The sequence below is a fragment of the Mesoplodon densirostris genome, chromosome 18 (genome assembly GCF_025265405.1).
Source record: "Mesoplodon densirostris isolate mMesDen1 chromosome 18, mMesDen1 primary haplotype, whole genome shotgun sequence".
Classification (NCBI taxonomy): Eukaryota; Metazoa; Chordata; class Mammalia; order Artiodactyla; family Ziphiidae; genus Mesoplodon; species Mesoplodon densirostris.
The window spans coordinates 972,973-999,984 of record NC_082678.1 but is presented as its reverse complement, the minus strand read 5'-3'; the positions used below and the strand labels follow the sequence as shown (position 1 = coordinate 999,984).

The 27,012-nt window shown below is 39.3% G+C and overlaps 2 protein-coding genes across 10 annotated transcripts in view; one reads left to right on the top strand and one right to left on the bottom strand.

Annotated features, from left to right (window-relative positions):
- The window catches only part of MBTD1 (mbt domain containing 1), a 64,200-nt gene extending 40,327 nt beyond the window's left edge, over positions 1 to 23,873 (bottom strand). For 4 of the 8 annotated variants that reach the window (XM_060080957.1, XM_060080958.1, XM_060080959.1 and 1 more), the window contains exons 1-2: positions 22,691 to 22,936; positions 6 to 207 (exon numbers count right to left, since the gene is read on the bottom strand). In XM_060080957.1, the coding sequence (XP_059936940.1) occupies positions 6 to 207; positions 22,691 to 22,711 (223 nt within the window). In that variant the 5' untranslated portion in view covers positions 22,712 to 22,936. Of the gene's footprint in view, positions 1 to 5; positions 208 to 18,172; positions 18,271 to 22,019; positions 22,084 to 22,690; positions 22,937 to 22,974 lie in introns of those variants that run through there. The other 4 variants (XM_060080962.1, XM_060080963.1, XM_060080961.1 and 1 more) reach the window with 4 other exon arrangements.
- The window catches only part of UTP18 (UTP18 small subunit processome component), a 42,939-nt gene continuing 39,283 nt past the window's right edge, over positions 23,357 to 27,012 (top strand). Inside the window, exons 1-2 of one of the 2 annotated variants that reach the window (XM_060080966.1) lie at positions 23,357 to 23,813; positions 25,453 to 25,565. In XM_060080966.1, coding sequence (XP_059936949.1) covers positions 23,481 to 23,813; positions 25,453 to 25,565 — 446 coding nt within the window. In that variant the 5' untranslated portion in view covers positions 23,357 to 23,480. The remainder of the gene's footprint in view (positions 23,814 to 25,452; positions 25,566 to 27,012) is intronic. The other variant, XM_060080965.1, reaches the window with a different exon arrangement.

Here is a 27,012-nt window from a genome sequence, read left to right as displayed (position 1 = left end):
CTCACCCATGCCAGATTTACCATCTGGGTATGTGTACACTTGGCCATTGTTTTTGATAATTGGCAGATTAGAAGGTAAAGGAGCAACTTCCTCTTCACTCTCCTCAGAGCTGGAGCTGCTACTCGTGTCCTCACTGCAGCTATCATAACCGTCAAACATCCCGAAAGAGTCTCTTCTTTTCCTTTCGGATCGTGAAGAATGTTCAGTCTTAAAAGTAGAAGAAATCAGTAACACATGACACAGCACTCATGTACACTACCTAAAAGACCTTAGTTCAAATTGTGATAAATGAGATTTGAAAAATGAAAATCTAGCCCTGAGAATTATAATTTTATTTTATAATGAAAAGCTAAATGTTTGTGTCAAGTGGAGCCCTCCACTTCCATGAGGCACAAATCTATTAGCTACCATGTTAGCTAAAAGGAGTAACAATAATTATGGAAAAAACACTAAATGGGAATCGGAAGATCATCATGTAATTCAAGTTTTGCCATAAACTAGATATATCACTTCTCTATAAAATGCGATTAGATCAGATGATTTCTTTTTTTAAAACTGTGGTGAAATACACATAATACCTATTTCAAAAATTATAGAAGACAGCATTTCTACATGTAACACTATTTCATTTTTTTAACATACATAATTACAAAAAAACCCAATCATCTCCAGCTAAACACTATTTCCTTTTCAAAAGAAAAAGCACAAAGATACTATATACCGTGTTCAGCAAATGCTACTCATATGTTCCTCCAAAAATGTTCCCTCATTCAAGCCACCAAAAAACCCCCAAACTAACACCTACCACCATTCCAACTTTTCCTGAAATCAATTCCAAAACTTCAAGTTCAGTGAGAAGAAAGTTAAAGCAGGAAAAAACAAAGAGAAAAAAGAAACGGAATATTTGAAATGAAAAAAAATCAAACCATCACTAAACATACAGTGAGTTACAAGTAGAGTGAAAACTATCAACCAAAAAGTCTTTAGAGTTTGGTACCTATCTTATTCTTTTGCTTCAGTTATAATTTTTTTTTGTATCATCTTCCAGCTTATGCACAATTTCTTCTCTGGCTAGTTTAACGTCTTAACGTGACCAATAACAAAGCTGAAATCTGTTGTCCAAAGTTTGACGAGATAAAACCATCCGAATACGTATCTTAGTTTTATTGAATAAACTGTCATTTTCAGATACGCTTGTATTAAACATTTGCTTTGAGATGGGGAACTGATTTTCATTTGTATCAGGTGTAACTATGAAAGCAAGAAAACTAGTTTCTTAATCCACGCAATGGAAATATTATATACTCAAATGAATACTGTCTTTTAAGAAGTCCCCTTGGAAGGCTCTACAAATGTTCTACTAATAGTGCCACAACTTCTCTTTTTTTTTTTTTTTTTTTTTTACTATTCTTCTTTCAGAACTCTCTTTTAGGCCCAATTTAAAAAAGAAAAGCCGACTGAGGTCACTTTAGAATATTCCCCCCTCCCCCACTATTGGTTTCCCCAGCCTGATTATTTAGCAGATTTGGTTCTGAATAGCTTTTAGTTATTTCTATAAATTACATGTATCTTCAAAGAATCAAAATCTGCTACCACCAGGAGATTTCAAAAGAATAAAGACTCTGAAGGCAATTCAAAAGGAAAAGTCTAAATATTTGAACTGGTAAGGTGGCAGGGAATAGGATAATGCTTGTTTAGATAAAGTATGGTACTAGCAACACAGAATTCTGACAGACCCAGGTTTGAGACTCAGCTTTGTCATTTATTAGCTGTGAACTTGGGCAAGTGATGAGTTTCTTTCTCTTATTCATTCAACATTCAACAACTATTTATCAAGCATCTGTGTGTCTCACAGTAAGAGGTTAAGAGATATCAGCGGTTCTCATAAGGTTAGTCTACCGGTGGGAGAAATCCAAGCAAGACCATGTGACAATAGAGTAATAAGGCAAGTGTAGTCAACTGAGATTCAGTGGTGAGGAAAGACTCTGAGGACCAAAAAGGCAGCCACTTGAATATCTGGTGTTGGAAGGAAAGGGCAAGATAAAGGCTTTTGGGCTGGAACAGACTTGGTGCATTGAAAGGCCAATGTGGCTGGTGTCCAGTGTGAGAGGTGTGGGAGATGAGGCTGGAGGAGGATGCAGTGGCCAGATCACCAGGGCCCTTGAAGGCTACGTTAAAGTTTGATATATTTTCTTCCTGAGGGCAACATAAAGACACTATGAAATATTTATCACAATGCCTGGAATATACATTTAGTAAACACTGGCTAGAACTCTAAATTTTAATAAATTCATACACCTTAACTCAATACAGAGATGATCTTTTACCTCCAGAGTTTTCATATAAGTTTGTCGTCCACTTTATAGTCAGCTTGGTTAGCAGCTAACATATTTACTGATCCTGAAATGTCAACACAGAATATCTTATTCTGACTCAACTTGTTAGAGAATATAAACTTAAAATTTCAGGGACCCAATGATTACAAACATTTTGGTTTCAGTAAGTATAGGCTGTTAACATTTTTAAAAAAGTATTATGGTCAAATACATTTGGGAAATTTTCCTTACTTCAAAGCCCTCTTCGAACCCTTAAGATGCTGGTGAACATTACAATAATTTAAGAGGTATATATAGTATGCAGTGTTTTCCAAAGCATCTTTTTTTTTTTTTTTTTTTTTTTGGTACACGGGCCTCTCACTGTTGTGGCCTCTCCCATCGTGGAGCACAGGCTCCAGACGCGCAGGCTCAGCGGCCATGGCTCACGGGCCCAGTCACTCCACGGCATGTGGGATCTTCCCGGACCGGGGCACGAACCCGTGTCCCCTGCATCGGCAGGCGGACTCTTAACCACTGCGCCACCAGGGAAGCCCCCAAAGCATCTTTAAGGACTAATGTTCTAGAGAAATGCTCTCTGTATCAGACCAAAACCCCTGAGGGGGCTGCAACTTCAATATAAGTTGTAAAATGGGTGGGAAAAAAACTGACTACATGTAGGGAGTTCCCTGGTGGCCTAAGTGTTAGGATTCCAGGCTTTCACTGCGGTGGCCCGGGTTCAATCCCTGGTCAGGCAATTGAGATCCCACAAGCTGCACAGCTCAGGTACCTACAAAGAAGCCTTTTTGTCCATGCTCTGGGTGGAGAGGCTTCTCTGGGATTTTGTAACCAAAGACCTGAGGTTATAACTTATCCTACCCTATATGGTAGGATTAAAGTGGTTCTAGGATACCAGTGCCCCTTGACACCCAGCAAAAGCAATCCTAAATCATTTCAGGAATAATCACCTACAATTCCGGCCTTTCAGCATTTCCACAGATTTTTATCAAATATCAGTACACAATCAAATATCAAACACACAATAAGCGGTCCACCGCAAGCGTCAGCAGAAACAGATTAGATATCCCAAATAGTTAGGCACTGGAATTGCCAGAGACAGAATATAAAGTAACCATATAAGAACTAAGAAGAAATAAAAAATGTTATTGAAAAATGAACAGAGAATACAAAGCAATCAGAAAGAACCAAATGTAATTTCTGTAAATGAAAAATACAACTGCTGTAATTAAAAAAAAATACAAAAAAACCCTAAATGGATTAGACATGCCTAAAAAATAATTGGGGAAATGGAAGATAAACATTAAGAAAGAACCCAAAACAGCAAAGAACAACAGAAACATAGAAACTAAGAGGTTAAAAGAGAATGTAAAGATCTAATAATAAATGTCAGTAAGAATTCTCAAAGCAGATGGACTTCCCTGGTGGCGCAGTGGTTAAGAATCCACCTGCCAATGCAGGGGACACGGGTTCGAGCCCTGATCTGGGAAGATTCCACATGCCGCAGAGCAACTAAGCCTGTATGCCACAACTACTGACCCTGCGCTCTAGAGCCCGTGAGCCACAACTACTGAGCCTGCATGCCACAACTACTGAAGCCCTCGTGCCTACAGCCCGTGCTCCGCAACAAGAGAAGCCACTGCAAGGAAAAGCCCGCACATGGCAACGAAGAGTAGCCCTTGCTCGCTGCAACTGGAGAAAGCCCACATGCAGCAACGAAGCCCCAACACAGCCAAAAATAAATAATAAATAAATAAATTTATATATATATAAAAAAATTCTCAAAGGAGAGACTATGGAGAATGGAAAAAGGTAAAGCTGAATGAGATACTGGCTGAAAATTTTGAAGAAATAACAAAAACATGAATTCACAGATAGAACTATAATATATGTTAAGCACAACAAAAAGATATCCACATCTAAACAGATCACAGTAAAAGTGCAGGAGACCAGAGAGATTTTAAAAGTAACCAATCACAACAGTGAATCTCACTAGTCAACAAGCCCAATTTAGACACATTTAGTCCCATCAGCTGCTTAGTAACTAACCATTAAATATGAAAAAACAGGCAAGGATTACCAGTCATTTGTGAAAGGCCTCTTAAAAATGTGAAAGACCAGGAGCTTCCCTGGTGGTCCAGTGGTTAAGACTCCTCGCTCCCAAGGCAGGGTGCCCGGGTTCGAGCCCTGGTCGATCCCTAGTCGGGGAACTAAGATCCCACATACTACAACTAAGCACTTGCGCTGCAACTACTGAGCCTGCACACCTCAATGAAGAGCCCATGTGCCGCAATGAAGACCCAGTGCAGCCAAATTAATTAATTAATTTTAAAATTAAAAAAATTAATTAAAAAAATGTGAAAGACCAAAACAAATCTTCAGAAAAAAGAATCTACAGGAAATAGAAGTAATGCAGGGAGCAAAAGAAAACTTCAAAAAAAAAAATAACTCTTCAGAGAAATATAATAATAGGATGCTATCAGTGAACAAGACAGATCTTGGAATTTAAAAAACAGAAGAGGCAAAACAATAAATTAATACATGGATAGTAAAATCAAGGAAATCCTTCAAAAAGCATCTGTGTATGTGTATACATGAGACAAATAGGTAGATAATAAAAGAGAAAAGATAAAAGTTAAATACAGAAGATACAAAATCCAAAGAATAGAGATACTGAAGAAAGAAAACAGATAGGAACAAAGAAAAAAAATACAACAACAACAAGAATTCCAGGATCAAAAGACAGAGTTCCTATACTGAAGAGACCATGCAAGCCCAGCTTAATGACTTACAAAAACCCCAAACTATACCAAGGTACATCCTTACAAAAATTACAGAACTTTGCCATACTAAAAGCTTCAAGAAAAACACTATATCACACAAAAAGAGAAGGGAATTAGGATATCAGTGGGTTTCTCAATGACAAGATTAACAAAAGTAATGCCTTCAAACTTCTAAAGGAAAAAAATTCTTATCAGAAAAGCTATACTCGAAGCTCCAAGTGAAAATCAACTAACTAAAAAACAAACAAACAAAAAGAAGAAAAAAAAGAAAGCAGGGCTTCCCTGGTGGCGCAGTGGTTGAGAATCTGCCTGCCCATGCAGGGGACACGGGTTCGAGCCCTGGTCTGGGAAGATCCCACGTGCCGCGGAGCAACTAAGCCCGTGAGCCACAACTACTGAGCCTGCGCGTCTGGAGCTTGTGCTCCGCAACGGGAGAGGCCGCGACAGTGAGAGGCCTGCGCACCGCAATGAAGAGTGCCCCCGCTCGCCGCAACTGGAGAAAGCCGTTGCACAGAAATGAAGACCCAACACAGCCAAAAATAAAATATAAAATAAATAAATTTAAAAAAAAAAAGCAATAGCCGATTAATGAAAAAAATTCTTATCATAAAATCTATACTCAAAGCTCCAAGTGAAAATCAACTAACTGAAAAACAAACCAAAAAAAAAAAAGAAAAAAAAATGAAAGCAATAGCCAGTTCTTTGAGAAGATCAATAAAACTGATTAGAGATAAGCAAAAAAGAGAAAAGACAAAATTCCCAGTATCATGGATGAGAGGCAGCATGACTACAGATTCTGGAGACATTAAGAGGAGAGAGCAAGACTATCACCAATAACTTCATGCTAATAAATTTGAGAACTTAGAGGAAATGGACAAATTCTCTGAAAGACATAAAACCAAATCTCACACATAAACATATTACCTGAATAGGTAAATAACTATAATAACCTGAACAGGTAAAGAAACTAAATGTGTAGTTACAAACCTTCACACAAAGAAAACTCCAGCCCAAATGGCTTCACTGGAGAATTCTACTGAAGAAATACTACTGATTCTACAACAACTCTTCCAGGAAACTGAAGAGGATGAAAGAGTTTCCAACTCGTTCTATCAGGCCAGCATTACTCTGATCCCCAAACCAGACAAAGCTATTACAAGGAAATTACAGAGCAATATTACTCATGAATATAGGATGCAAACATTTTAAACTAAATTTTAGCAGACTGCATCAAACACTACATAAAAAGAATAATATAGGATGGCCAAGTGGGTTTATCTCAGGAAGGCAAAGCTAACTCAACATTTGAAAATCAATAAATTCATCATATTAATAGACTAAAAAACAGAAGTCATATGATTATCTCAAGAGATACAGAAAAAGCATTTTACAGAATCCGAGACCTATTCCTGATTTTAAAAAACCCCTCAGCCAATTAGGAATAGAAGAGAACTTCCTCACCCAATAAAGAATATTCAGGAAAATCCTAAACTTAGCATGAAATTTAATGGGGACTTCCCTGGCGGTCCAGTGGTTAAGACTCCATGCTTCCACTGCAGGGGGCACGGGTTCGATCCCTGGTCGGGGAACTAGGATCCTGTATGCTGTGTGGTGCAGCCAAAAAAAAAAAAAAAAAAAGAAATTTAATTATGAAAATCTGGATGTTTTCCGATTAAGACTGGGAGTTTATATATTTGCTTTTGCCATTTTAATTCAATATTGTACTAGAAATTCTAGCCAGTGCAATTAAAAAAAGAGTACAGAAATAAAGAAATAAAAGAATCCAGATTGTAAAGAAGTAAATTTAACTAAATCTTTATTCCCAGACATCATGATTGTAGAAAATCTGATGGAATATACAGTAAGTGTTGGGCTAAAAAGTGTTTAGCAAGGATGCAGGACAAAATATCATTACAGAAAAATCAGCTGTATTTCTATATACTAGCAACAAAGCTCCAGAAATTGAAATTTCTGGAGTTCAATTTCTGGAAATAAAAAAATACCACTTACAATAGCATCAAAAAATATGAAATAATTGGGGATAAATCTGGCAAAAGATGTGCAAGACCAATACCATGAAAACTACTAAATGTTCCTGAAAGAGTTAAAGAAAGATCTAAATAAATGGAAAGATGTATTGTGTTCACGGATTAGAAGAATATTGTTAAAATGCCATTGGAGGATGGAGATAAAAAGGGCGAATGTCAACTTATATTTATTGCCTGAGTTATAAATTTTTTCCATAAAGCATTATTAAACTTAAATGACTAAATGACTACTCTTTATTATAAGATTATGTCCTCCCTTCTTTAAGAATGGTAATACAGGGCTTCCCTGGTGGCGCAGTGGTTGAGAGTCCGCCTGCCGATGCAGGGGACATGGGTTCGTGCCCCGGTCTGGGAAGATCCCACATGCCGCGGAGCGGCTTGGCCCATGAGCCATGGCCGTTGAGCCTGCGTGTCAGGAGCCTGTGCTCCGGAATGGGAGAGGCCACAACAGTGAGAGGCCCACATACCGCAAAAAAAAAAAAAAAAAAAAAAAAAAGAATGGTAATACATGGTTATTTTTGCAAAATATTTCATCTTTACTTACAAATGATTTATAATGTAGTTCCAATAGATTTACAGAAAACTTGAAAATACAGCAGATTTCCCATATTATACCCCAGTTTCCCCTATTAATATCTTAAGTTAGTATTGTACATTTGTTAATGAACTAAAATTGATATAACTCATTTAACTAAGTCTATATATACTTTATTCAAATTTCCTTCATTTTTACCCTATGTTCTTCTTCTGTTCCAAGATCCCACATTACATTTAGTTGTTAGGTTTACTTAAGTTCCTCTGGGCTGTGAAAATTTCTCAGATATTCCTGGTTTCTGGTGACCTTAATTGAGGAGTACTGGTCAGGTATTTTGTTGAACGTCGCTTCTATTGAATTTGTCTCATATCCTCATGATTAGACTGGGGCTACATCCTGTCAACATAACTTATCCCTGTTGATGTTGACCTTGATTACCTGCCAGAATAATTCTTTTTTAATAAATTTATTTATTTATTTATTTATTTATGGCTGTGTTGGGTCTTCATCGCTGCGCGTGGGCCTTCTCTAGTTGTGGTGAGTGGGGTCTATTCTTCGTTGCAGTGTGCGGGCTTCTCATTGCAGTGGCTTCTCTTGTTGTGGAGCATGGGCTCTAGGTGCGCGGGCTTTAGCAGTTGCAGCACTCGGGCTCAGCAGTTGTAGCGCATGGGCTTAGTTGCTCCATGGCACGTTGGATCTTCCCGGACCAGGGATTGAACCTGCGCCCCCTGCATCAGCAGACAGATTCTTAACCACTGCACCATCAGGGAAGTCCCACTTGCCTGAAGAATTATTTGGCAGTTTTTCCTACTATAAAATTACTCTTCACCTCTCTCCATACTGTACTCTTTGGAAGGAAGGAACTATTCAAAGCCCACGCTCAAGGAGTGGAGAATTAAGCAACCCCTCTTATTTATTGATTTATTTATTTTATTAATTTTTTTTTTTTTTTGCTGTACGCAGGCCTCTCACTGTTGTGGCCTCTCCCGCTGCGGAGCACAGGCTCCGGACGCGCAGGCTCAGCGGCCATGGCTCACGGGCCCAGCTGCTCCGTGGCATGCGGGATCTTCCCGGACCAGGGCACGAACCCGTGTCCCCTGCATCGGCAGGTGGACTCTCAACCCTTGCGCCACCAGGGAAGCCCACCCCCTTTTTTTAAAAAAATTAAATTTATTAAAAAAAATAAAGTAGCACTCTTAAACAAATTAATTAAATAAAGTAGCACTCTTCACCCCATTATTTCTCATTTCAGTATCCTGTTTGTTTCTTTCAGAGAATTTATTATGAATTTGATTTTAAGATTTTTGTGTGTACTTAATTTTTTGCGTATTTTCTCTGAACTGTAAGTATTTCTGTCTTGTTCACAATATTCTCAGAGATCAGCATTGCAGGACTCAAATATTTGTTGTCTCTCAACTCGGGGCAGTGGATATTAGCCCCCTGGTAGATATTTGGCAATATCCCTTAAGAGGACTGGAGGAAAAGAGTCACATTCCTTTGCATTAACATGACAGGAGAGTCCAAAACGTTGTTTAGTGCCACTGGTGAGAAACCCTGATTTAAACTGAGGCTTTATGTTTTTGGTTGTAAGTGACAGAAACCTAATTAAACTGTGGTTCCTAATTTGATGAAGAAACTGAATTTGGTAGGGGGTAAGCAGAAACCAATTTTATTCTCTCATTATTGTCCCTGAATATTTGAGGATCCCTCTCTATTCCTCAGACAAAATCTTAGTCAAAGCCTTTAGCCTTTTTCCCTGGTATTATGATCTCTTTATCATTCATTTCTTAAATTAGACATCTTACAGTTCTAAGAGCAGAGTTCCTAGTTTAAAAAATCCCAAATAATGGGTATGTTGTCTTCACCTGGGTTAAGTGCATGCCTAGGGGTATTCAACCAGAGGGTCAGGCGCATAAAAGAACAGAGCAGCTCCAAAGACAATTATGTGGATGAATGTAATGAAAATTTCCAAGAGAGAAAAATAGGGGGTCAGGTCAACTCAGTATCACTCACTCACACACACATACACACACACACACACAAATAATATTGGTTTAAAGGCTGAGAAAGAAGATTTCTGATGGGCAAGAGGAGGATTTTTTTAGGCAGAGAGAACAGCATAGGTGAAAGCACATCAGCAAGAGGCCATTAAGCACCCCCTCTTTGAGCGCGCACTATCTACACAAATTATTTGGAATTCTTTCACATAGATTTCCTCTCCTTTAAAAATTTCCCCTTTTTGGGTTTGCAGTTTTCTCATCATTAGATTCAGACTGTATATTCCCAGTTGAAATACTACATAACTCATGCTACTCAGGGTAGTAAACCCAGATTATATGATGTTCATCTGCCCCTTACTGGTGATGATAAGACTTGGTCTAGCTGTGGGATCTGGTTCTCCACTGGAGTTTTACTGTTTTCCCTCTTTTAATAAGCAACCTATGGAAGACACTTCAAGACCAATATACTGCTCATCAAAATTTCACTCCAGATTTAGCATCCAATGATTCTTGCCCAATCTTTTACTATGATTTTCCAACCCCAGAATTCCTTCCATATTCATCAGTTGGCATTCTTCTGTCAGGAAGATCCGTCTTTTTTCTCTTATGGGTATTAACTCCTGGATTCCAACTTTTCAATGGTTTGTAATTCCTTATTGTCCTTTGTTATTTGGGGGCTCAAATCATGACAGATTCAGCCAGTGGGAACCCATTCAAGCTGACTCCTGTGTCATTCTGACATGCCCCTATCATGTTTGAACAATTTTTTGCCTTCTGGCATAACAAGACATTCTAGGCTTATCTCACTTTCCTGTCTCAGCTCTGGAATCAACCATTTCTCCAAAGGGCCTTGGTTTCTTTTACTAGGAATGTCAGAAATAAAGATCTAGGTGGTCCATGTGTTCATTGCTACTGGGGTATCTCTTTGCTTCTGGAGCCCTTCAGTGCATGTGAATTGGAATATATATGCACACATGTATGTGACATATGTCTTATGTATATACAATGTATTTTCAAAATCATGAGTTCACACTTACACCTCCAATTAGAATCCATCCCCAAAGGGCTTTTCCTTACCTTCCCACATCCGTATTTGTCTCTCTCTTCTTCTATTGAAAACCCTGGCTTTCAACAAAATTAACATTTATTCATTTGCTCCATCCTTTTATATATTTAAATAGTTTCAGAGCATAACACCCATACTGCTACAAAAATGAACTTTGGAGTTCAGAATTTCTTTGTAGTCCCTTCTCCTCAAACTGAGGAACAGAGTACTGAGTTTTAGAGTTACTTGGATTAGCTATGTCTCGCTCCTTCAATTGTCAGTTTGAAATAAGTCGGGTTTGGTTTGCTTTTGGTTTTAGTCTCCCTTGACATCCTTATTGAGTGAATTTCATTTATTGGGACTATCAAAAAAATCACCCTGCTTTCAAATATAAAGAGCTATACAGAAAGCTATAACTTGGAGAAATATTTCCTTCCCTTACCTCGCCACTGTCTCCTGTAGGTGGGTAACCAACTTTATTGCTTTCTGGTTCATCTTTCTTATGTGTGTATGTTTTAAAAAGGCAAACAGGTGTATTTATGCTTCCTTATTTCCTCTTCTTTCTTACACAAAAGGCCACATACTAAATTCCTCTGTCCTTTAATTTAGAAATACATCCTGGAAACCACTTCGTTTCAGGGCACAGACATCTTCCTCAATCCTTTTTAAGCTGCACAGTTCTCCACTGTGCGCATGTTTATTCAATCAATTTCATTTGGACACTAGTTTTCAATGTTTTGCAATAACAAATATTGCTGCAATGAACATATATACATGTATATATACATATACACATATATGTATATAAATTGTTTGAGGTATAACTTCAGGGTATATTCTCAGAAGTGTGACTGCTGGGTAGAATGGTGAATATATATGTAATTTTGTTAGATATTGCCAAATTCCCCTCCATGGAAATTTTACCATTTTGTATTTGCTCCAGCAATACTGGGAGTTTTTTGTTTGTTTGTTTGTTTTTTGCCATATAATATGCTGGATGAAAATGGTGTGTCAGTGTAGTCTTTTTTCCCTTTTTTTTTTAAAAAAAAAAAAACTTTTTACTTGGAAATAACTCCAAATTTACAGAAAAGCTGGAAAAATAGTACAAAAAAATCCTGTGCATTCTACTCAGATTCACCAATTACTAAAAAATCGCTCCATTTGTTTTATTCTTCTCTCGAAATATATAGATGTTTTTCTTAACCATTTGAGAGTGAGTTGCATACAATTTTTTTTTTTTTTTTTGGCAGCAGCATGCAGGATTCTAGTTCCCTGACCAGGGATCAAACCCATGCCCCCTGCAGTGGAAGTGTGGAGTCTTAACCACTGGACCACCAGGGAAGTCCCATACATGTCTTTGTATTCCAAACTACTTCAGTGTGCATTTCCTGAGAGTATAAACATTCTCTCATCACTATAGCACAGTTATTAGTTTCAGGGAATTTAACATTAATACATTAATACTAATTTACCATCCATATTTCAATGGACCCAATGTCCTTTATAGAATTTCTTCCCTCCAGTCCAGCATCACATGTTGTATTTGTTTCCTTTAATCTAGAAGATTGTTTTCGGAGAATGTAGGCCTACTCTCGTCTTTTTTTTTTTAAATAAGCAAGAAATAAGGAAATTTATATTAGTAGTAAGTTACAATATAAGGACAAGCAATATATATATATAGAGAGAGAGAGAGAGAGACAGAGACAGAGACAGAGATAAATGTACATACATCACCAATTTGGGAGAACTTACATCACCAAGTTGGGAGAACTTACATCACCAAGTTGGGAGAACAAGCATACAGACAGAAATAAAAGCGCATACATCACCCATTGGGGAAACACCTACATCCAGACCCAAGCAATGCCGGGAAGACCTCTCCTCTTTTTAATGGGATGCTTTTCATTTGGCGTTCATCTGAAGTTTCCTCATTTTCAGGTTATATATCCCCATAATACTACGTAAGTGATATATCCTTCTCAAGAGTATTACATCCAGAGGCACAAGATCCATATCTGCCCCTCAGTGGTGATGTTCATTTTGATCACCCTGCCAAGGTGTTGTCCAGTTTTTCCAGTATACTTACCATATTTCTCCTTGCAACTAATAAGCAATCTTGGGGACACATTTAAAACAAACTAATACAGTTGCTCGTTGAAATTCTACCCGCCTCATCCCTAAATTAGGCATCCAATAACTCCTGAAGAACCAAACATTATTATGATGTCTGCAAAATGATTTTCTAGTGCTAGTACTCTCTTACCAATCAGCAGGAAACTCTCATCATCCCCTTTATATATCTATCTACCTACTCATTATCAGTATGAGTTCACTAACTCCTATTTCCCCGTCCCGCCCCCGTAGTTCATAATTCATTATTGTCTTTAATTATTTGGGGGTTCAAATTATCCCAGATTTGGCTACTAGGATCCCCTTGAACTGACTCCCATGTCATTTTGACATGCCCACATCAATTTCTGAATGATACCTTACTTTCTGGAATATCAAGATATTCTAGGATCATTTTAAACCCTACACTGCTCCAGCTCCTAAATCAACCTTTTCTCCAAGGAGCTCTCATCCTTTTTAGTGGGGATTGGTATTAAAAACCAGTATAGTTCTACAATAAGCCATTTTTGTACCTTTCTGTATGTGTGTGTGGACTTGTCCTTATCTCTTGCCCCTTTTTTAGTGTCTTTAATCTTTTAAATGTTTTTTCAAAACTCTTTGTATTTAGGAATTTACTCTAAATTTACCTGTTATATATGGCAAATATTGATTTTATGGAGTTTTTTGCCATACAATTAAAAAATTTTTTTTAATGTAGTAAAATTTATCAGTGTTTTCTTTCATTGTACCTTGAGTCACAGAAAAATTTCCCTTATACCATGGTATAGAAAAATTCACCCATATTTTGTTATTTGTATAGTTTTTTGATATTTACATCTCTGATCCATTTAGAGTTTATTCTTTATTTTTTTTTTTGTGGTACGTGGGCCTTTCACTGTTGTGGCCTCTCCCGTTGTGGAGCACAGGCTCCGGACGCGCAGGCTCAGCGGCCATGGCTCACGGGCCCAGCCGCTCCGCGGCATGTGGGATCTTCCCGGACCGGGGCACGAACCCGTGTCCCCTGCATCGGCAGGTGGACTCTCAACCACTGCGCCACCAGGGAAGCCCCACTACTTGCATTTTTTATAGCTTCTGATTTACACAGATTGTTGCTGTTATTTGGTTCATATATATAACTCTTGTGTCTTTGTTGTGAATTGTGGTTGTAGCATTATAAACTGTCTTCTTTTGTCTAGTTCAATGCTTTTTGGTTTGACTTCTACTTTGTTATCAGCATTGCCAACCCTGTTTTCTAATTATTTGTTTGCCAGGTATATCTTTGTTCATTCTTTTACTTTTACTGTTTTAAGGGCCTTTTGTACATTATAAAGTGGGTTTTGCTTTTCCAAGCCTATTTGAAAATATTTTTAATTGGCGATGCGCCACTATTTCTTGCTGTGTATGTTGCTTTTGAGAAACCCAATACCATTCTAATTCTCTGGCCCTTGTAAGTCACTTCATCTTTTTACCCTGCAGGCCCTGAGAATTTTTCTGAATCTTTAAAGTTGTATAGCTTTACTAGAATATATCTTGGAGTTTATCTTCTGGTATGAACTTTTCATATATTCAAAATTCGAGATTCAGATCTTTTATTTCCAGAAAGTTTTCTTGATTATGTGTTTAAATGTTATGCTTTTATTCCTCTGCCTTCTTGAGACACCAATTACATGTGAGACTTTTTGTACCCACCTTTCACTAAAACTGTCATTTTCATTCTCTTGGTTTTCTTGTTTATCTTCTATGTCTTTTATCACATTTGCATTTGACTCTATTGTTTGTTGGGAAACTTGTAACTTAGTCTTCATTTCTGATATGATTTTTTTCCTTCTACTTTCTCAGTTTAATCTAATCTGACTTTACTTCATCCTGTTTTTTGTCCCTCTCTGTTCTGTGTTATATTTCTGAGTGAAGGTATTTTTTTACCCTTATCTCCAAATATGGTTTGAAGACGTTTTATTTCATTTTGAGTATTATTGTATCAATTTTCTTCTGCCTCATGTTTTTCTTTTTTGGGGGAGAAGGAGAGATATTCATCAGCTGATATGCTTTGATTCACACTGTTTCTTCTCAGAGAAGTTCTGTATGGATGTGATCCATTCTTTTCTATTTCTATTCATTTCATGGTCAGAGTTCCTAGTTAAAGAACATCCTCTTTCTTTTTCTGAAAGATTATTAATTTTTTCCTCTTCCTTCTTTCTCTTTATCCATGATTCCAAGTCTCCATGTCTTCACTCCTTCCCTATGAAGCACTGGTAATTTCAGCTTACCAATTCTGGTATTGCTTGCTTTCAAGCTCTTCTCTGTGGCTGGAACTGTGAACTATCAGATTTCAAACCTGTGTTCAGTATTTTGGAACTTAAGTGATTAATTTCTCTCTTTTGCAAGCGGTATTTTTGTGCTTCATCTAAGCCTTCCACGTCCCTAAACTCTTTCAACAAACCTGTTAAGACTTCCCTTTCCCACTCTTCATATGGGCAGGAGGAGCTCTTGGAATCTGATTTCTCTGCTTATAGGTAATTTGAAGGTTGTGGTAATCTGTTTCTTAATGCTGAAGGCAGGGGTGGTGTGTGATTTATACATGCTTTTTTATTGGTTTATAGGTAGGTGGGTGGGAAAATTGCATCAGGCTTCTGACACTGTTCTCCAGACTTCGAAGTCTATACATACATGTTTAAGTAGTATATTAGAATATATTATCTTAGAAATATTGCTTTTGCCATTTTCTGAAACACTTCACCTGTCACACATTAGATTCACTTTTTGTATCACTTGACAGTTTTCCAGAGTAAGTCTTGTTCATTTTCATCTAATTTGGTTTAGAAACACATTTTCTCTACAGAAGTTTATTTGTAAATTCCACAGTAACCTTATGAAATACTTTTGCTACTTATTTGTAAAAAGTCTGTTAAGATTAGTAATACAACTAATATAAGTCATACAACTTAAAGGATGCTTAATATGTGCTAGGGACATTCTAAGCACTTAATATGTAGCAATTCATTTAATCCTTACAAACACTATTACTCTCTTTTTACAGATGAGGAAGCAGAGGTTCAAATGGATTAAGTAATTTGCCTAAGGTCATACAGCTAAAATGAACACTAGCAATATGAATCAAGGGAATAATCTTAAATCTATGTTCAATTTTAACCTCCTTTCTCTTTCTTTCTTAATTATGGTTCTATCAGCTAACTTCTGTAAGCACAGAAAACAAATATCAAATAAAACTGTTTCAGGTAATGTGCCATTCTGAACACACTGCTCTTCAAAATAAAACTGAAAAATCATGTTAGGTGACTACTCAAGGCTTTGAATATAAGGTGATGGGATGACTGCAGGTGGTGAAACCTTGCCTAAGATTAGGGCATATATGGTAACTCCTCAACTAGCATAGAGGAAGTCAAAATATAATACCTAAAATTCATACATCAGGTAATGGAAGTCTAATATTCAGAATTATAGAGATGGATAGTAGATCAAAAAGATAAAAGAATTAAAAGTAGTTGTCTCAGGACTTCCCTAGCAGTCCAGTGGTTAAGACTCCGTGCTTCCACTGCAGGGGGCATGGATTTGATCCCCGGTCAGGGAACTAAGATCCCACATGCCATGGAGGCATGGCCAAAAAAAAAAAAAAAGTACTTGTCTCATGAAAGCTGAACTGGGAAGAGAAAAAAAAGATTGCTGCAAGGGATCCTTTTTGGGGGTACACTTCTATTATTGTTTACATGGTACTATCAAGTGCATGCATTAGTTTTATAAAAATAAAAGTTAATTTTTATAAAGTATAAACTACCTCTAAAAAATTCAGTAATTGGTAAAAAATTGAGAGACTGATGATATCTGGCACTGGCAAATTTATGTATAGGAGAAAAAGCACTCATATACACTTGGTAGGAAGGCAAATATGTGCCATCTTTTTGGAAGGCAATTTGTATTACTTATGAAAACTTAAAAAAAAATGAGCATGCCTTTGTCCAGGGAATTCCACTTTTAGGAATCTGTCCTTCAGAAATACTCATAGGACACAAGAATCCATGTGGAAGGATATTTCTCGCAGCAATAATGTAATAGTGAAAAACTCAAGGCAATCTAACCATCAGTGGGGGGGCGATTTACTACAGGTAAAACACTGAGCGAAAAAAAGTAAATTGCCAAATACGAATAATATGACTCATTTTTTATTAAAAGAAAGAATATATGCGGCTATATGCACAGATTGATATATCTGTGTTTGCTTATGTATGCATTTAGAAAGATCCTGGAAGGAACAGCTAAACTGTTAACAGTGTGAGAATGGAATGGGAGGATAATTTTAACTTTTTCATATTTTTCATTTTCTTTTTTTTAAACAACAAATATGTAACACTTCTATAATGAAAAATGAAACAAAAAAGGTTTTTAGAGTGACAAAATGTAGGAAGAAGTCATAAATTGCAGTAGAATTTCATTTTCCTACCATGACTGTAACCCTGATAAACATTCCTCCTTATAAAATCTCCAAAGGAATTAAAAAGTATAACCATTAACTTATTTGTATAATCACCCACAGGTTGCAATAAAAGTGCAAACCTCTCCAGGAGAAATTTTACAGAAAATATTTGAGATTCTAAATGCAAGCACATATAAATATGCAACCAAGTACTAATAGCATAATTTCAACATGAATAAACTAATCAAAAGTTAACCAATTCTCCATTATCCACACTAACAGGGTACAGTGACCCATATAATTATCAAAGTTTTATATTTAGTCATGGAATATAAGTTTTCTAGAACATTAAGTCTGAAAGTTGTACGTATGAACTGAAAAAGTTCAAAATAAGAATTAACAGATACTCTATGATGACTGGACTCAGTAAGAGCTACTTAGCTCTTGCTGGTTTCTTCCTCATACCACTATCAAGATACAATTCACTGGGCTAAAGAGAAGGGCCTTCGTGCTTTCTAAGCTTACTATTAGGAGAAAAATAAATGGTAAGGATTTGGGATTGTTGGGTTTTTGTTTCCCACAAGTTCAACGTGAAAGAGTAAGTCCATGTCAATGATACAGTCATTGAAACTGAGGGCAATAATATCCTGAATATCCCACCTAGAGAAAGTGAAAAGTACCCAGAGAAGGACAGGAGAGGACAATGTTCTACATAACAATACTCTTAAGATTTAAAGCAACAGTGAGCAAAGGGAAGCTATCTTTGATATATAAAAAATACAAATTTCTCTCTCTTTGGGTTCAAGTCCTGGTTCTATTACTTAGGACTCTGGATGTAACAATTATTTGGGTCTCAGTTTCCCTTTCTTCTAAATAAGGAAAACACCACTTACCACACAGGAAGGATGTTTGAAAAATAAAGTAATTCACATGAATGCGCTTTCAGTTCTTCAGAAGAAAGTTATGAATCCTTAAGTATGAACCTGAAAAGCTAATTAAAAATAAGATGACCTCATCAAAATTAAGTCTGAAATGCAGTAAACGAGAGGGTCTTTGAGATCATTGATTATCAGCTATCAATTCTACTCCAAATAACTGAATTCATATTAAGGCTGGGCTGAAGTGTAAATGTAATTTAAATAATCAAACAAGAGCATTTATAACATTAATGTAGCAAAAGTAAGTTAAATAGGTTATTCAGCATCATCTTGATTTGATATACCTAAAAATACTGATGCAAAATGATGACATTCTCTTGGTGTTTATCTTTTAAAAATATATTTGGAGCTGGTTGCTCAAAAGATACACAATCACTAACAATAAACACTATAGGGTATTAATAATGGAACAATTGAAATAGAGTTAAACACACATGCGCACACAAGGGGGTTATTTCTCTGGTGTATAAAATAATCTGAAACTAGCTAATTAAAGTTTTGAAGTCTAATAGTAAAGTAATAGATGGTATTATCCAACATTTATTGCGCAATATATACAAATCATTACGCTAAGCACCAGAAATACAAAGAAGTGTTAAACTTAATATGCACGTCCTAAAACTAGACTATAAACTACGGCCAAATAGTTGAGACAACAAGAAAGTACTAAATTAATTAATGCGTATTGTACACAACTAGTTCTACAATATAAGTAGGAATTAGATAATACAGTGAAAAGGGAAATAAGAAAAAGGGATTCTGGATAGATATCTTAACATTTTATCATTTATAGCAGCTCACATTTTCTTATACAGTGGTCATCACATCTGACTGGAGGTTTACGGAAACCTTGGGAGGAAGGCATGGCTGATCCCTGGCCCTTATTTTAGATGAGGAAAATGAAGCCTGAAGAGATTAGGCAACTTGCGTTAAGATCACAGGTCAGGAGGTGGCAGAGGCAGAGCCTGGCCAGTTTGCCAACTCTGTCCGTAGCTCATTTCTACTACATTACATTTTAAGTTATCAATACTAAAGTGAGAACTAGAAGGGAGCTCAGAAATCTTCTCGTGCAGTATTGCTCTAACCCATCCGATAAAAACCTTTCTGAAGAAGGCTCCACCACAGACGTACTGAATGATAACCCACAAGAGAGAGGTTTTGTATTTTTATAAGATCCCCAAGAGGTGATTGTGGTGATGAGCTAAGCTTGGAAAACACTGTTCTATTATCTGTATGTCCAGTGTGGCAGACATGTGGCTATTTAAATTTACACCTGATTAAATCAGATTGAAAATTGGGTTCCTCGGCCACACTCGTTACCTTTTTTAAGTGCTCAACAGCTACATGTGGCTAGTGGCCACCATACAGATGGCACAGATATAGGACAGTTCCATCACTGCAGAAAGTTCTATTGGATAATGTTAATTCTAGACCAACCTTTCCACTCTAAGGATGAGAAAACTGAGGCACAGAATCTTGTCCAACAAGGCATATGAAGTTATTTAGTGGCAGAATTGAAATGCTAACCTAATCTGCCAGTGTCCCTCATACTGTATCACTTCATCCCCATAAGTTTAGGGTTTATTCAAATGAAAATTGTTTTCTTTCCACCCTTCCTTGTGGGTTGCAGTAAAGTAAGAAGAGAAATTTTAAATTTGTGGGAAAAAAATCCTAAAAAAACAAAGGTTTATTTAAAATTCATGACTAAATCAAACAATCTACAATTTTTGTATAAAATTAAAAGTAGCCTTGGACAGTTAAGAATACCCTAGTGTTAGGAGGCATATCTTAGTTTAACTATTATTAACTCCTTCCTCTTTTACCATCCTGATGTTTTTATCTCTCTTTTGGATCTGAAACTCTGAAACTAATGATAATTGGCTTACCTTAACATTATAAATGTGAAAAAGTTAAATCTTACTTAGCAAACATTTTAAAGATGAAAAATTGAGAAACAAAGAGCAACCAAAAGAATAGTGACTTGTCTAATTTTAGGATGTGGTCACTAAAATCACTGAGAACTCATGGCTTTCAGTAATCTAGTGGTTTAGTATTTATAACATTAATAGGTTGTTTTCACTTCTAAGCTATAGTTTAACCTTCCTTTGACTACTATGTTACATTTAAAACAATTTAAATAGTTTTAATTTCTGATGAAACTGAGGGTTTGAAGCCTCTGAACATCTAAGAAAAGGTTTAGACACTAATTAAATCAACATATAACCAGCCATGAAAACATACAGTAGTGTCTTCTTTAAAAATAAAACCAGTCATTCCTGTCTAGTATGTTTAGAATGCAAACATCTCCAGAGTCAGTCAGCTTAAGTCATGACAGTTCATGTTTAAAGTGAACAGGAACTTGGGAATTTCACGTTAATGAAAACTTTCAAGACAGAATTATGCAGCTCCATTCACTTTTATCAGTATCTAGTATTCATTCCCATGTTAACTTTCAGTGACTAGATTTAGAGAAAATATCACATGTCCAAGTGTGTACAAAATTAAAAACTGGACAGTTAAAAAACATGGTTCAACATAAGATACTTATGAACAGATACTTATTCAAGACAGTTTTTGCCATAATTTGCAAGGCACCCAGAAGTGTGGAGTATGGGGTTCTACATAAGTAGAAGCTACTTGTTATTCAGAGAAGGAGGTGGTGCACAAAAAGACAGCTATTTTCTTTCTAAACACTCATCGGTGTAGAGGTAAACAAATGAAAACAAATACAGTGTAAGCACGTTAGGGCAGAGCAACAGTCTCCAGGTCATAAAAGGGGGAGAGAAAACAATTTCTGTGCTCTAACATGTTAAACGGGGGGCTGGGAGTTTAAAGTAAAATTTACTCTCTGGCTTTTATACTAGATTCATTCCCTCTACATTTTATCTGTTACAGCTTGACTCCCACTTCACCATATCAGGAAGAGGAAAACATGTGCCCCCAAGATTCCTATGTCAATAAAACTTCTCTTGGAAGCAGCATAGCTCACCAAATGAAGGAGAATATTAGAAAAATGCTAAGTGACAATAGTAGAACTGAACTGTCTAAACCACCGAGTGATAGCTACTGATGTATACTAATATAAGAAGCATGAAAAATATTGCGAACTCTAGGCAAATACTAAAGTGTTGCAAAAATTTCATATCTCATTAAAAATTGGAAAAGAAAAAGAGAAAGTATTGTGAAGGAGGGGCCCCAAGCAGGAAGCTCAGCTTGAAAGAAAAACGCAGGGCAAAAGGAGGAGGTGGCGGGGAGTGCAGGTCTTCTGATCATCCCTCTATCAGGAGATGCTTCTAACAGCTTCGGTACTATCTCCAAGAGGCATCCCTTAGGGAAAGTGATTTAGGCAACAAGAAATGTGCTTTGAGATAGGATGTTGAAATTTCTAACTTTAAAAAGATGCACTAGTGAGAGAAAACAGCCATGAAATTCCCAGATCCTATTTCCCAAACTTCCTGTAGAAAAATATCAACCATTCTCAGACACAGAAGCCAGCACATTTGAACTGACCCAGCAAAGTTTTCAGACGGCCCTCACTATCTCTCAAGCCCTCCTTCCCCCACTTCCCTGCTGTTCTTTCCTGGCACACAAAATATAGGCTAATGAGCAGTGGGTGGGTGAGGAAAATGTGAGAGAAAATTTGAGAAGTAAAAAGGGAATCCACTTAATAAGGACATGAATGAGTCTAAAGAGTCTAATAAGGGTAGGCAAACAACAATCAGAACTGAACGGCAAGGGCTTTCCATGGCAGCAGCGAGCGCTCAGTGTTTGCAGGGGTTTAGGCAGAGGCCAGGCTACCTACCACTTGTCAGAGCGGCTGCACAGGGGACGGCTGCTTTGGGTGACCTCTAATGTCTCTTCCGACTCTGAAATGTTAGGATTCTTATTTCACAAAACAGAACGCAACGGTCATAAAAACCCACCGATTTAGAACCCTTTTAAATAGGCGGCGGCTTCCCAATCACCACTCCCACCTCTCTCATCCCACACGTGCCCACCCCGCCCCCTTTCAATTTTTCCACCTCCACGTGCGAAACGCCTCGTGGCACCTGCCCCACAGCGGAGAGGCTTCCCCCGCAAAGCACCAAAACTCTGCCCCCTTGGGAGAAGTGAGGACTCCACTCCCCGCTTCTTGGGCGGCCAAAAAAGGAAGTCTCAAATCCAGCCTTTCTCCCCCAGCCAGAGCTGAAAGGGGACGGGGGACCGGAACGAAGAGAACTTTCTTCTAAAATTTGTCTTCCAAAAAGTAAAGAGGATAGAGAGAACCCTGACGAGTCCGCGGGTGGGGGGAGGGGAACCCCCGAATCGTTTAACGGCCGGTAGGGGGAGGGGGGCTCCGGAGGTGGAGGGGGCGTGGGATGGAGAAGCAGGCCTGGGAGCGGGGTCAGGGGGCTGCAGGGGTTCCTGGGGTCGGGGGGCTGCCGGCGTCCCCCCCACCTGGCACACAAAGCAGCTGCCGCGCTCGGCTCTCACCAGATCCTTTGTGTTTTCCATCAGGGCCTCATGGGTAGGGGTTGTCCGTGCTCCCCGGGCCCGCGGCGCCCCCTCCAGAGCTGGGGGCAGGCGCCTCTCCCCGGGACTACGGCGACTACAGGGGGGCCCCGACTGGGCCCAGACCGGTGGCGGCGGCGTCAGCCCCCGGATTTCCCCCCTTTAACTCGGGTGGCCCCAGGATATCAACAACATTAGCATAGCCCTCCCTCCCCAGCGCGCCTGCGCCGTGACCCGCGCCCCGATTGGCCCACTTCCCTACATACCCTCCGCTCTGTCTTCCAGCGTGGGACCCTCTGCAGGCTCCGTACTCCAAGGGCCGTACCAAGACGAAGGGGTGGAAAAAGCGATTGGGCTCGTGTAAGTCGAGTGGTTAAAAAGTTAGGAAGAAGAGTAGCAGTTTTATCCTGTCATCTCAGTTTATACCCTGGCTTTCTTGTGCTCCTTTCAATCAGTGGCAGCTGCGAAGTTGTGTTGGAAAAAATTTTCCACTCCAGTCACGCCGCTTCCCCCTCCACTCGGAAGATTGGTTCTCTCGGAGGAACTCCCACACGGGGAGGGGCTCGTGAGAGGATGGGCGTTACACAAGGTGGGGGGGCAGAGAGAGAGAGAGAGAGAGAGAGAGGAGAGAGACAGTGCTGGTCACGTGCTGACAGGGCGGTGCAGCCTCTTTCCGGCCCCCTGCGGCCTCAGCCGCTGCGGAAAGCGAGGGCCTCGGCGCACGCGCAGTGAGGATCCACGTGAGCCCCTGCGTTCCTTCTCAAACCGAAGCATGCCGCCGGAACGGAGGAGCCGAACGAGACCGGACCGGAGAGCTGGAGCGAGACCAGACCGGAAGACCCGAATGAGGCCGGACGACAGAGCCGGAGCGGGGCCGGGCGGGCCGCTCCAAAAGGCTGCTCCTTCATCTCAGCGGCAATCGCCGGCCCGGCCGCGCGCGGCGGCCGCCGTAGTCGCGGCCGAGGAGGAGAGACGGCTCCGGCAGCGGAACCGCCAGACGCTGGAGGAGGACAAGCCGGCCGTGGAGCGGTGCTTGGAGGAGCTGGTCTTCGGCGACGTAGAGGACGACGAGGACGCGCTGCTGCGGCGTCTGCGGGGCCCGCGGGTGAGGGAGGCCGCGGCGTGCGGGCTGGGCGCTCGGTGGGCGGTGTGCCTCCGAGGGCGGGGCCTGGGCGACCTGTGGCGCAGGGGAGCGTTCAGGTGGGAGGGAACCGGGAATGCGGGCGCCGAGGGGTGCCAGACTGAAAGTCCCGGGAGGGCGGAGACCGCGCCTTTCTCCGCCCCCCGAGAGAGCCGCTGCGCCTGGTATGCAGCAGGCGCTCCACACATATTCTTTTAGCCAACTAATCGTGAGCATCTTTCGATTAGTGGCAGTGGCTCAGTTCCACTGTCTTCTCCCCAGACTCAGTGTTTCTTCTCTCTTGGTCATTCAATCGCCTGCCTCAATACTTTGCTGTGATTCAGGGGTTCCACGTCGTTTGTGAAATCAGAATTCGTGGGCACAGGCCTGGGAGTCTGTTTTAACAACCACATCGAGTGGTTGATAAGCCAGCTTTTGAGAGTGACCGTGTATTCGTCTATTAAAGTAATATTTGTGAGCCAGTTTGGCGCCAGATACTTTTCCTGGCAGTGCAAACCCTGCATGATTGATTGATTATACTTTTTTTGCATGCTTTTTGCTTTCTTTTTTTTTTTTAATCCTATACCTGTCTTTTCTTCCAATATAGGGAGTCCCAGGCAGTTTCTAGGCACTGGAGGAGAAACAGCAGTGGACGAAAACTAACAAAAATCCCTGCCTTCTTGGAGCTTGGATACTTAGTGGCAGAGGCAGAAGATAAAATTCAAGTTATGTCAGTGAAGTGCTGAAGGAAAAAAAAAAATAAAGGCGATCAAGAAAGGGAGATAAGCGTGTGTCGAGGGGGCCTGTGAAATTTTACATAGGGTAGTTAAGCAAAGCCTTACTGAAAATGACTCAGTTTGATAAACGAATGCAGACCTAGAAAGTATCAGTTGATTGCCAGAACCTCATTTGGGGGCTTATGGGAGAGGTTGCGGAATCTAGTTGGGAGATAGAGAAATACTACTGGAAAAATGCTGAACTGTGTGACAGGTTCCCATTCGGGAAAAGAAGCAGTTTAAGTGAGGTGGGGTTTGTTGGGCTTTGAAGGATCATAGGCCAATAATAGATCAAGTAGAAATCATTTGGGCATTTCTGTCATGTGGTTTTGGGAAAGCTCAAGCTTACTTCAGGTGAAATTCTGTGGTCTAGGTTTAGATTTGTTTGGATAGTATAAAGTTTCTTGAGGAGGTAAGAGGTCAAGAACAGTTAAGAAAAGTGGAGAAGTATGTTTATGAATATGAAATATGACTTAATTATGGCATTCAATCATGTTATTTTATCTTTGGTGTCTGCCTTTGGTCCTGTGATTTCTGTAGTTCTGTGATTTTTCCCTGCTCCTTTATTCATCTGTCAACTTACCTTTTTTACTTGTCTTACTTGGTTTTTTCCTTTCAGCAAGTTGACTCTGACTATTCCATCTTACCTCACGTGTCCAGCGGGTGGTGCCATTCTCTAATCTCCTCATTTTCTGTTCGATCTCCAGCGTTTGCTGTGGTAGCATTCTGTCCCATAATTTGATAAGAGGGCCATAAAAACAAAGCATTTCTACAAGCCACCATTCTGCAAAGTCTGCCACCATGGGGTATGAAAGACTCAGTGCTTGTGGTCCTTTTTTCTTTTCTAGGTTCAAGTACAAGAAGACTCGGGTGACTCTGAACTGGAGAATGAAGCAAAAGATAATTTTCCACCTCAAAAGAAGCCAGTTTGGTTGGACGAAGAAGATGAAGATGAGGAGATGTAGGTTGCCTAATTTTTCTTCTGGAGTCCCTCTGGATTCTTCAAAAGTTACTTTGCAGGTTTTAAGAAAGTTCTCTTTCTGAATATGTGAGTACGTGAAGACTTGAAAAATACTGGAAAGTATAGCAAAGATCATTCACAATCCCGTCACCGAGGGAGAAGCACTGTTAACATGTTGGCGTACATCTCTCCCTCTTTCTTCTGTGCTGTATAGAAAAGCTAAAAGAGAACAGTGTTTGGGGTCAGACCTGAGTTTGTCTTCTAGTTTGGCCAGTTCCTAACTGACCATTGGCAAGTTTGGAACCTACCCTTTCTCATGTGTAAAATGGAGATAATAGTAACTATCAGAAGGCTCTTGAGATTAAATAGTGTATGTAGAGCTCTTAACACAATGCCTGAAATTGAGAAAAGACCAAAAAAAGTTAGCCATCATGTACAATATGTACCTTAAGATGAGAATGTATTGTATTGCAAGTATTTCTCCCCAATTAAAAAAAAAAAACTTTAAAAACATTTTAAAATGGATGTATTATAGTCCAGTATATGATTTAACCATAATTTACATAGCTATCGTTGGATAAATATTTTTCCTTTTAATAGATTGATGTTGATATGAGCATCTTTATGCATAAATCTTTTTCTACTTAAAATTACTTAAGAAAGATTCTTTGAGGTAGATTAACTTAATCAAAGAGCAGACATTTTTAAGGTTCTTGATAAATACTGCCAGGCTGACCCTGAGGTTCTGCCAATTTACCTTTCCATTGAAAGGTGTCCGTTTCACTCCATTTTAAAAGCAGTGATTTCTCTGGACTTCCCTGGTGGTCCAAGTGGTTAAGACTTTGCCTTCCAGTGCAGGGGGTGTGGGTTCGATCCCTGGTGGGGGAGCTAAGATCCCACATGCCTTGTGGCCAAAAACCCACAACATAAAACAGAAGCAATATTGTAACAAATTCAATAAAGACTTTAAAACTGGTCCACATCATTCAGGGCATGCTTCTCAAATGTTGGTGTGCATCAGAATCATATGGGGCATTTTTTAAAAATGCGGATTTCTGGACCTCCCTAGACTTATATTTTGTATTGTGGTTTTGCCTCAGGGCAATTTAAAAAAGATATAAGCATTTAAAATATATCATCGTTTTTGTAACTCCATTTTTGTTTTCATTCATTTAAAAATTAGAAAGGAGGGCCTCCCTGGTGGCGCAAGTGGTTGAGAGTCCGCCTGCCGATGCAGGGGATACGGGTTCGTGCCCCGGTCTGGGAGGATCCCATATGCCGCGGAGCGGCTGGGCCCGTGGGCCATGGCCGCTGAGCCTGCGCGTCCGGAGCCTGCGCGTCTGGAGCCTGTGCTCCGCAGCGGGGGAGGCCACAACAGTGAGAGGCCCGCATACCGCAAAAAAAAAAAAAAATAATAATAATAATAATAATAAAAATTAGAAAGGAA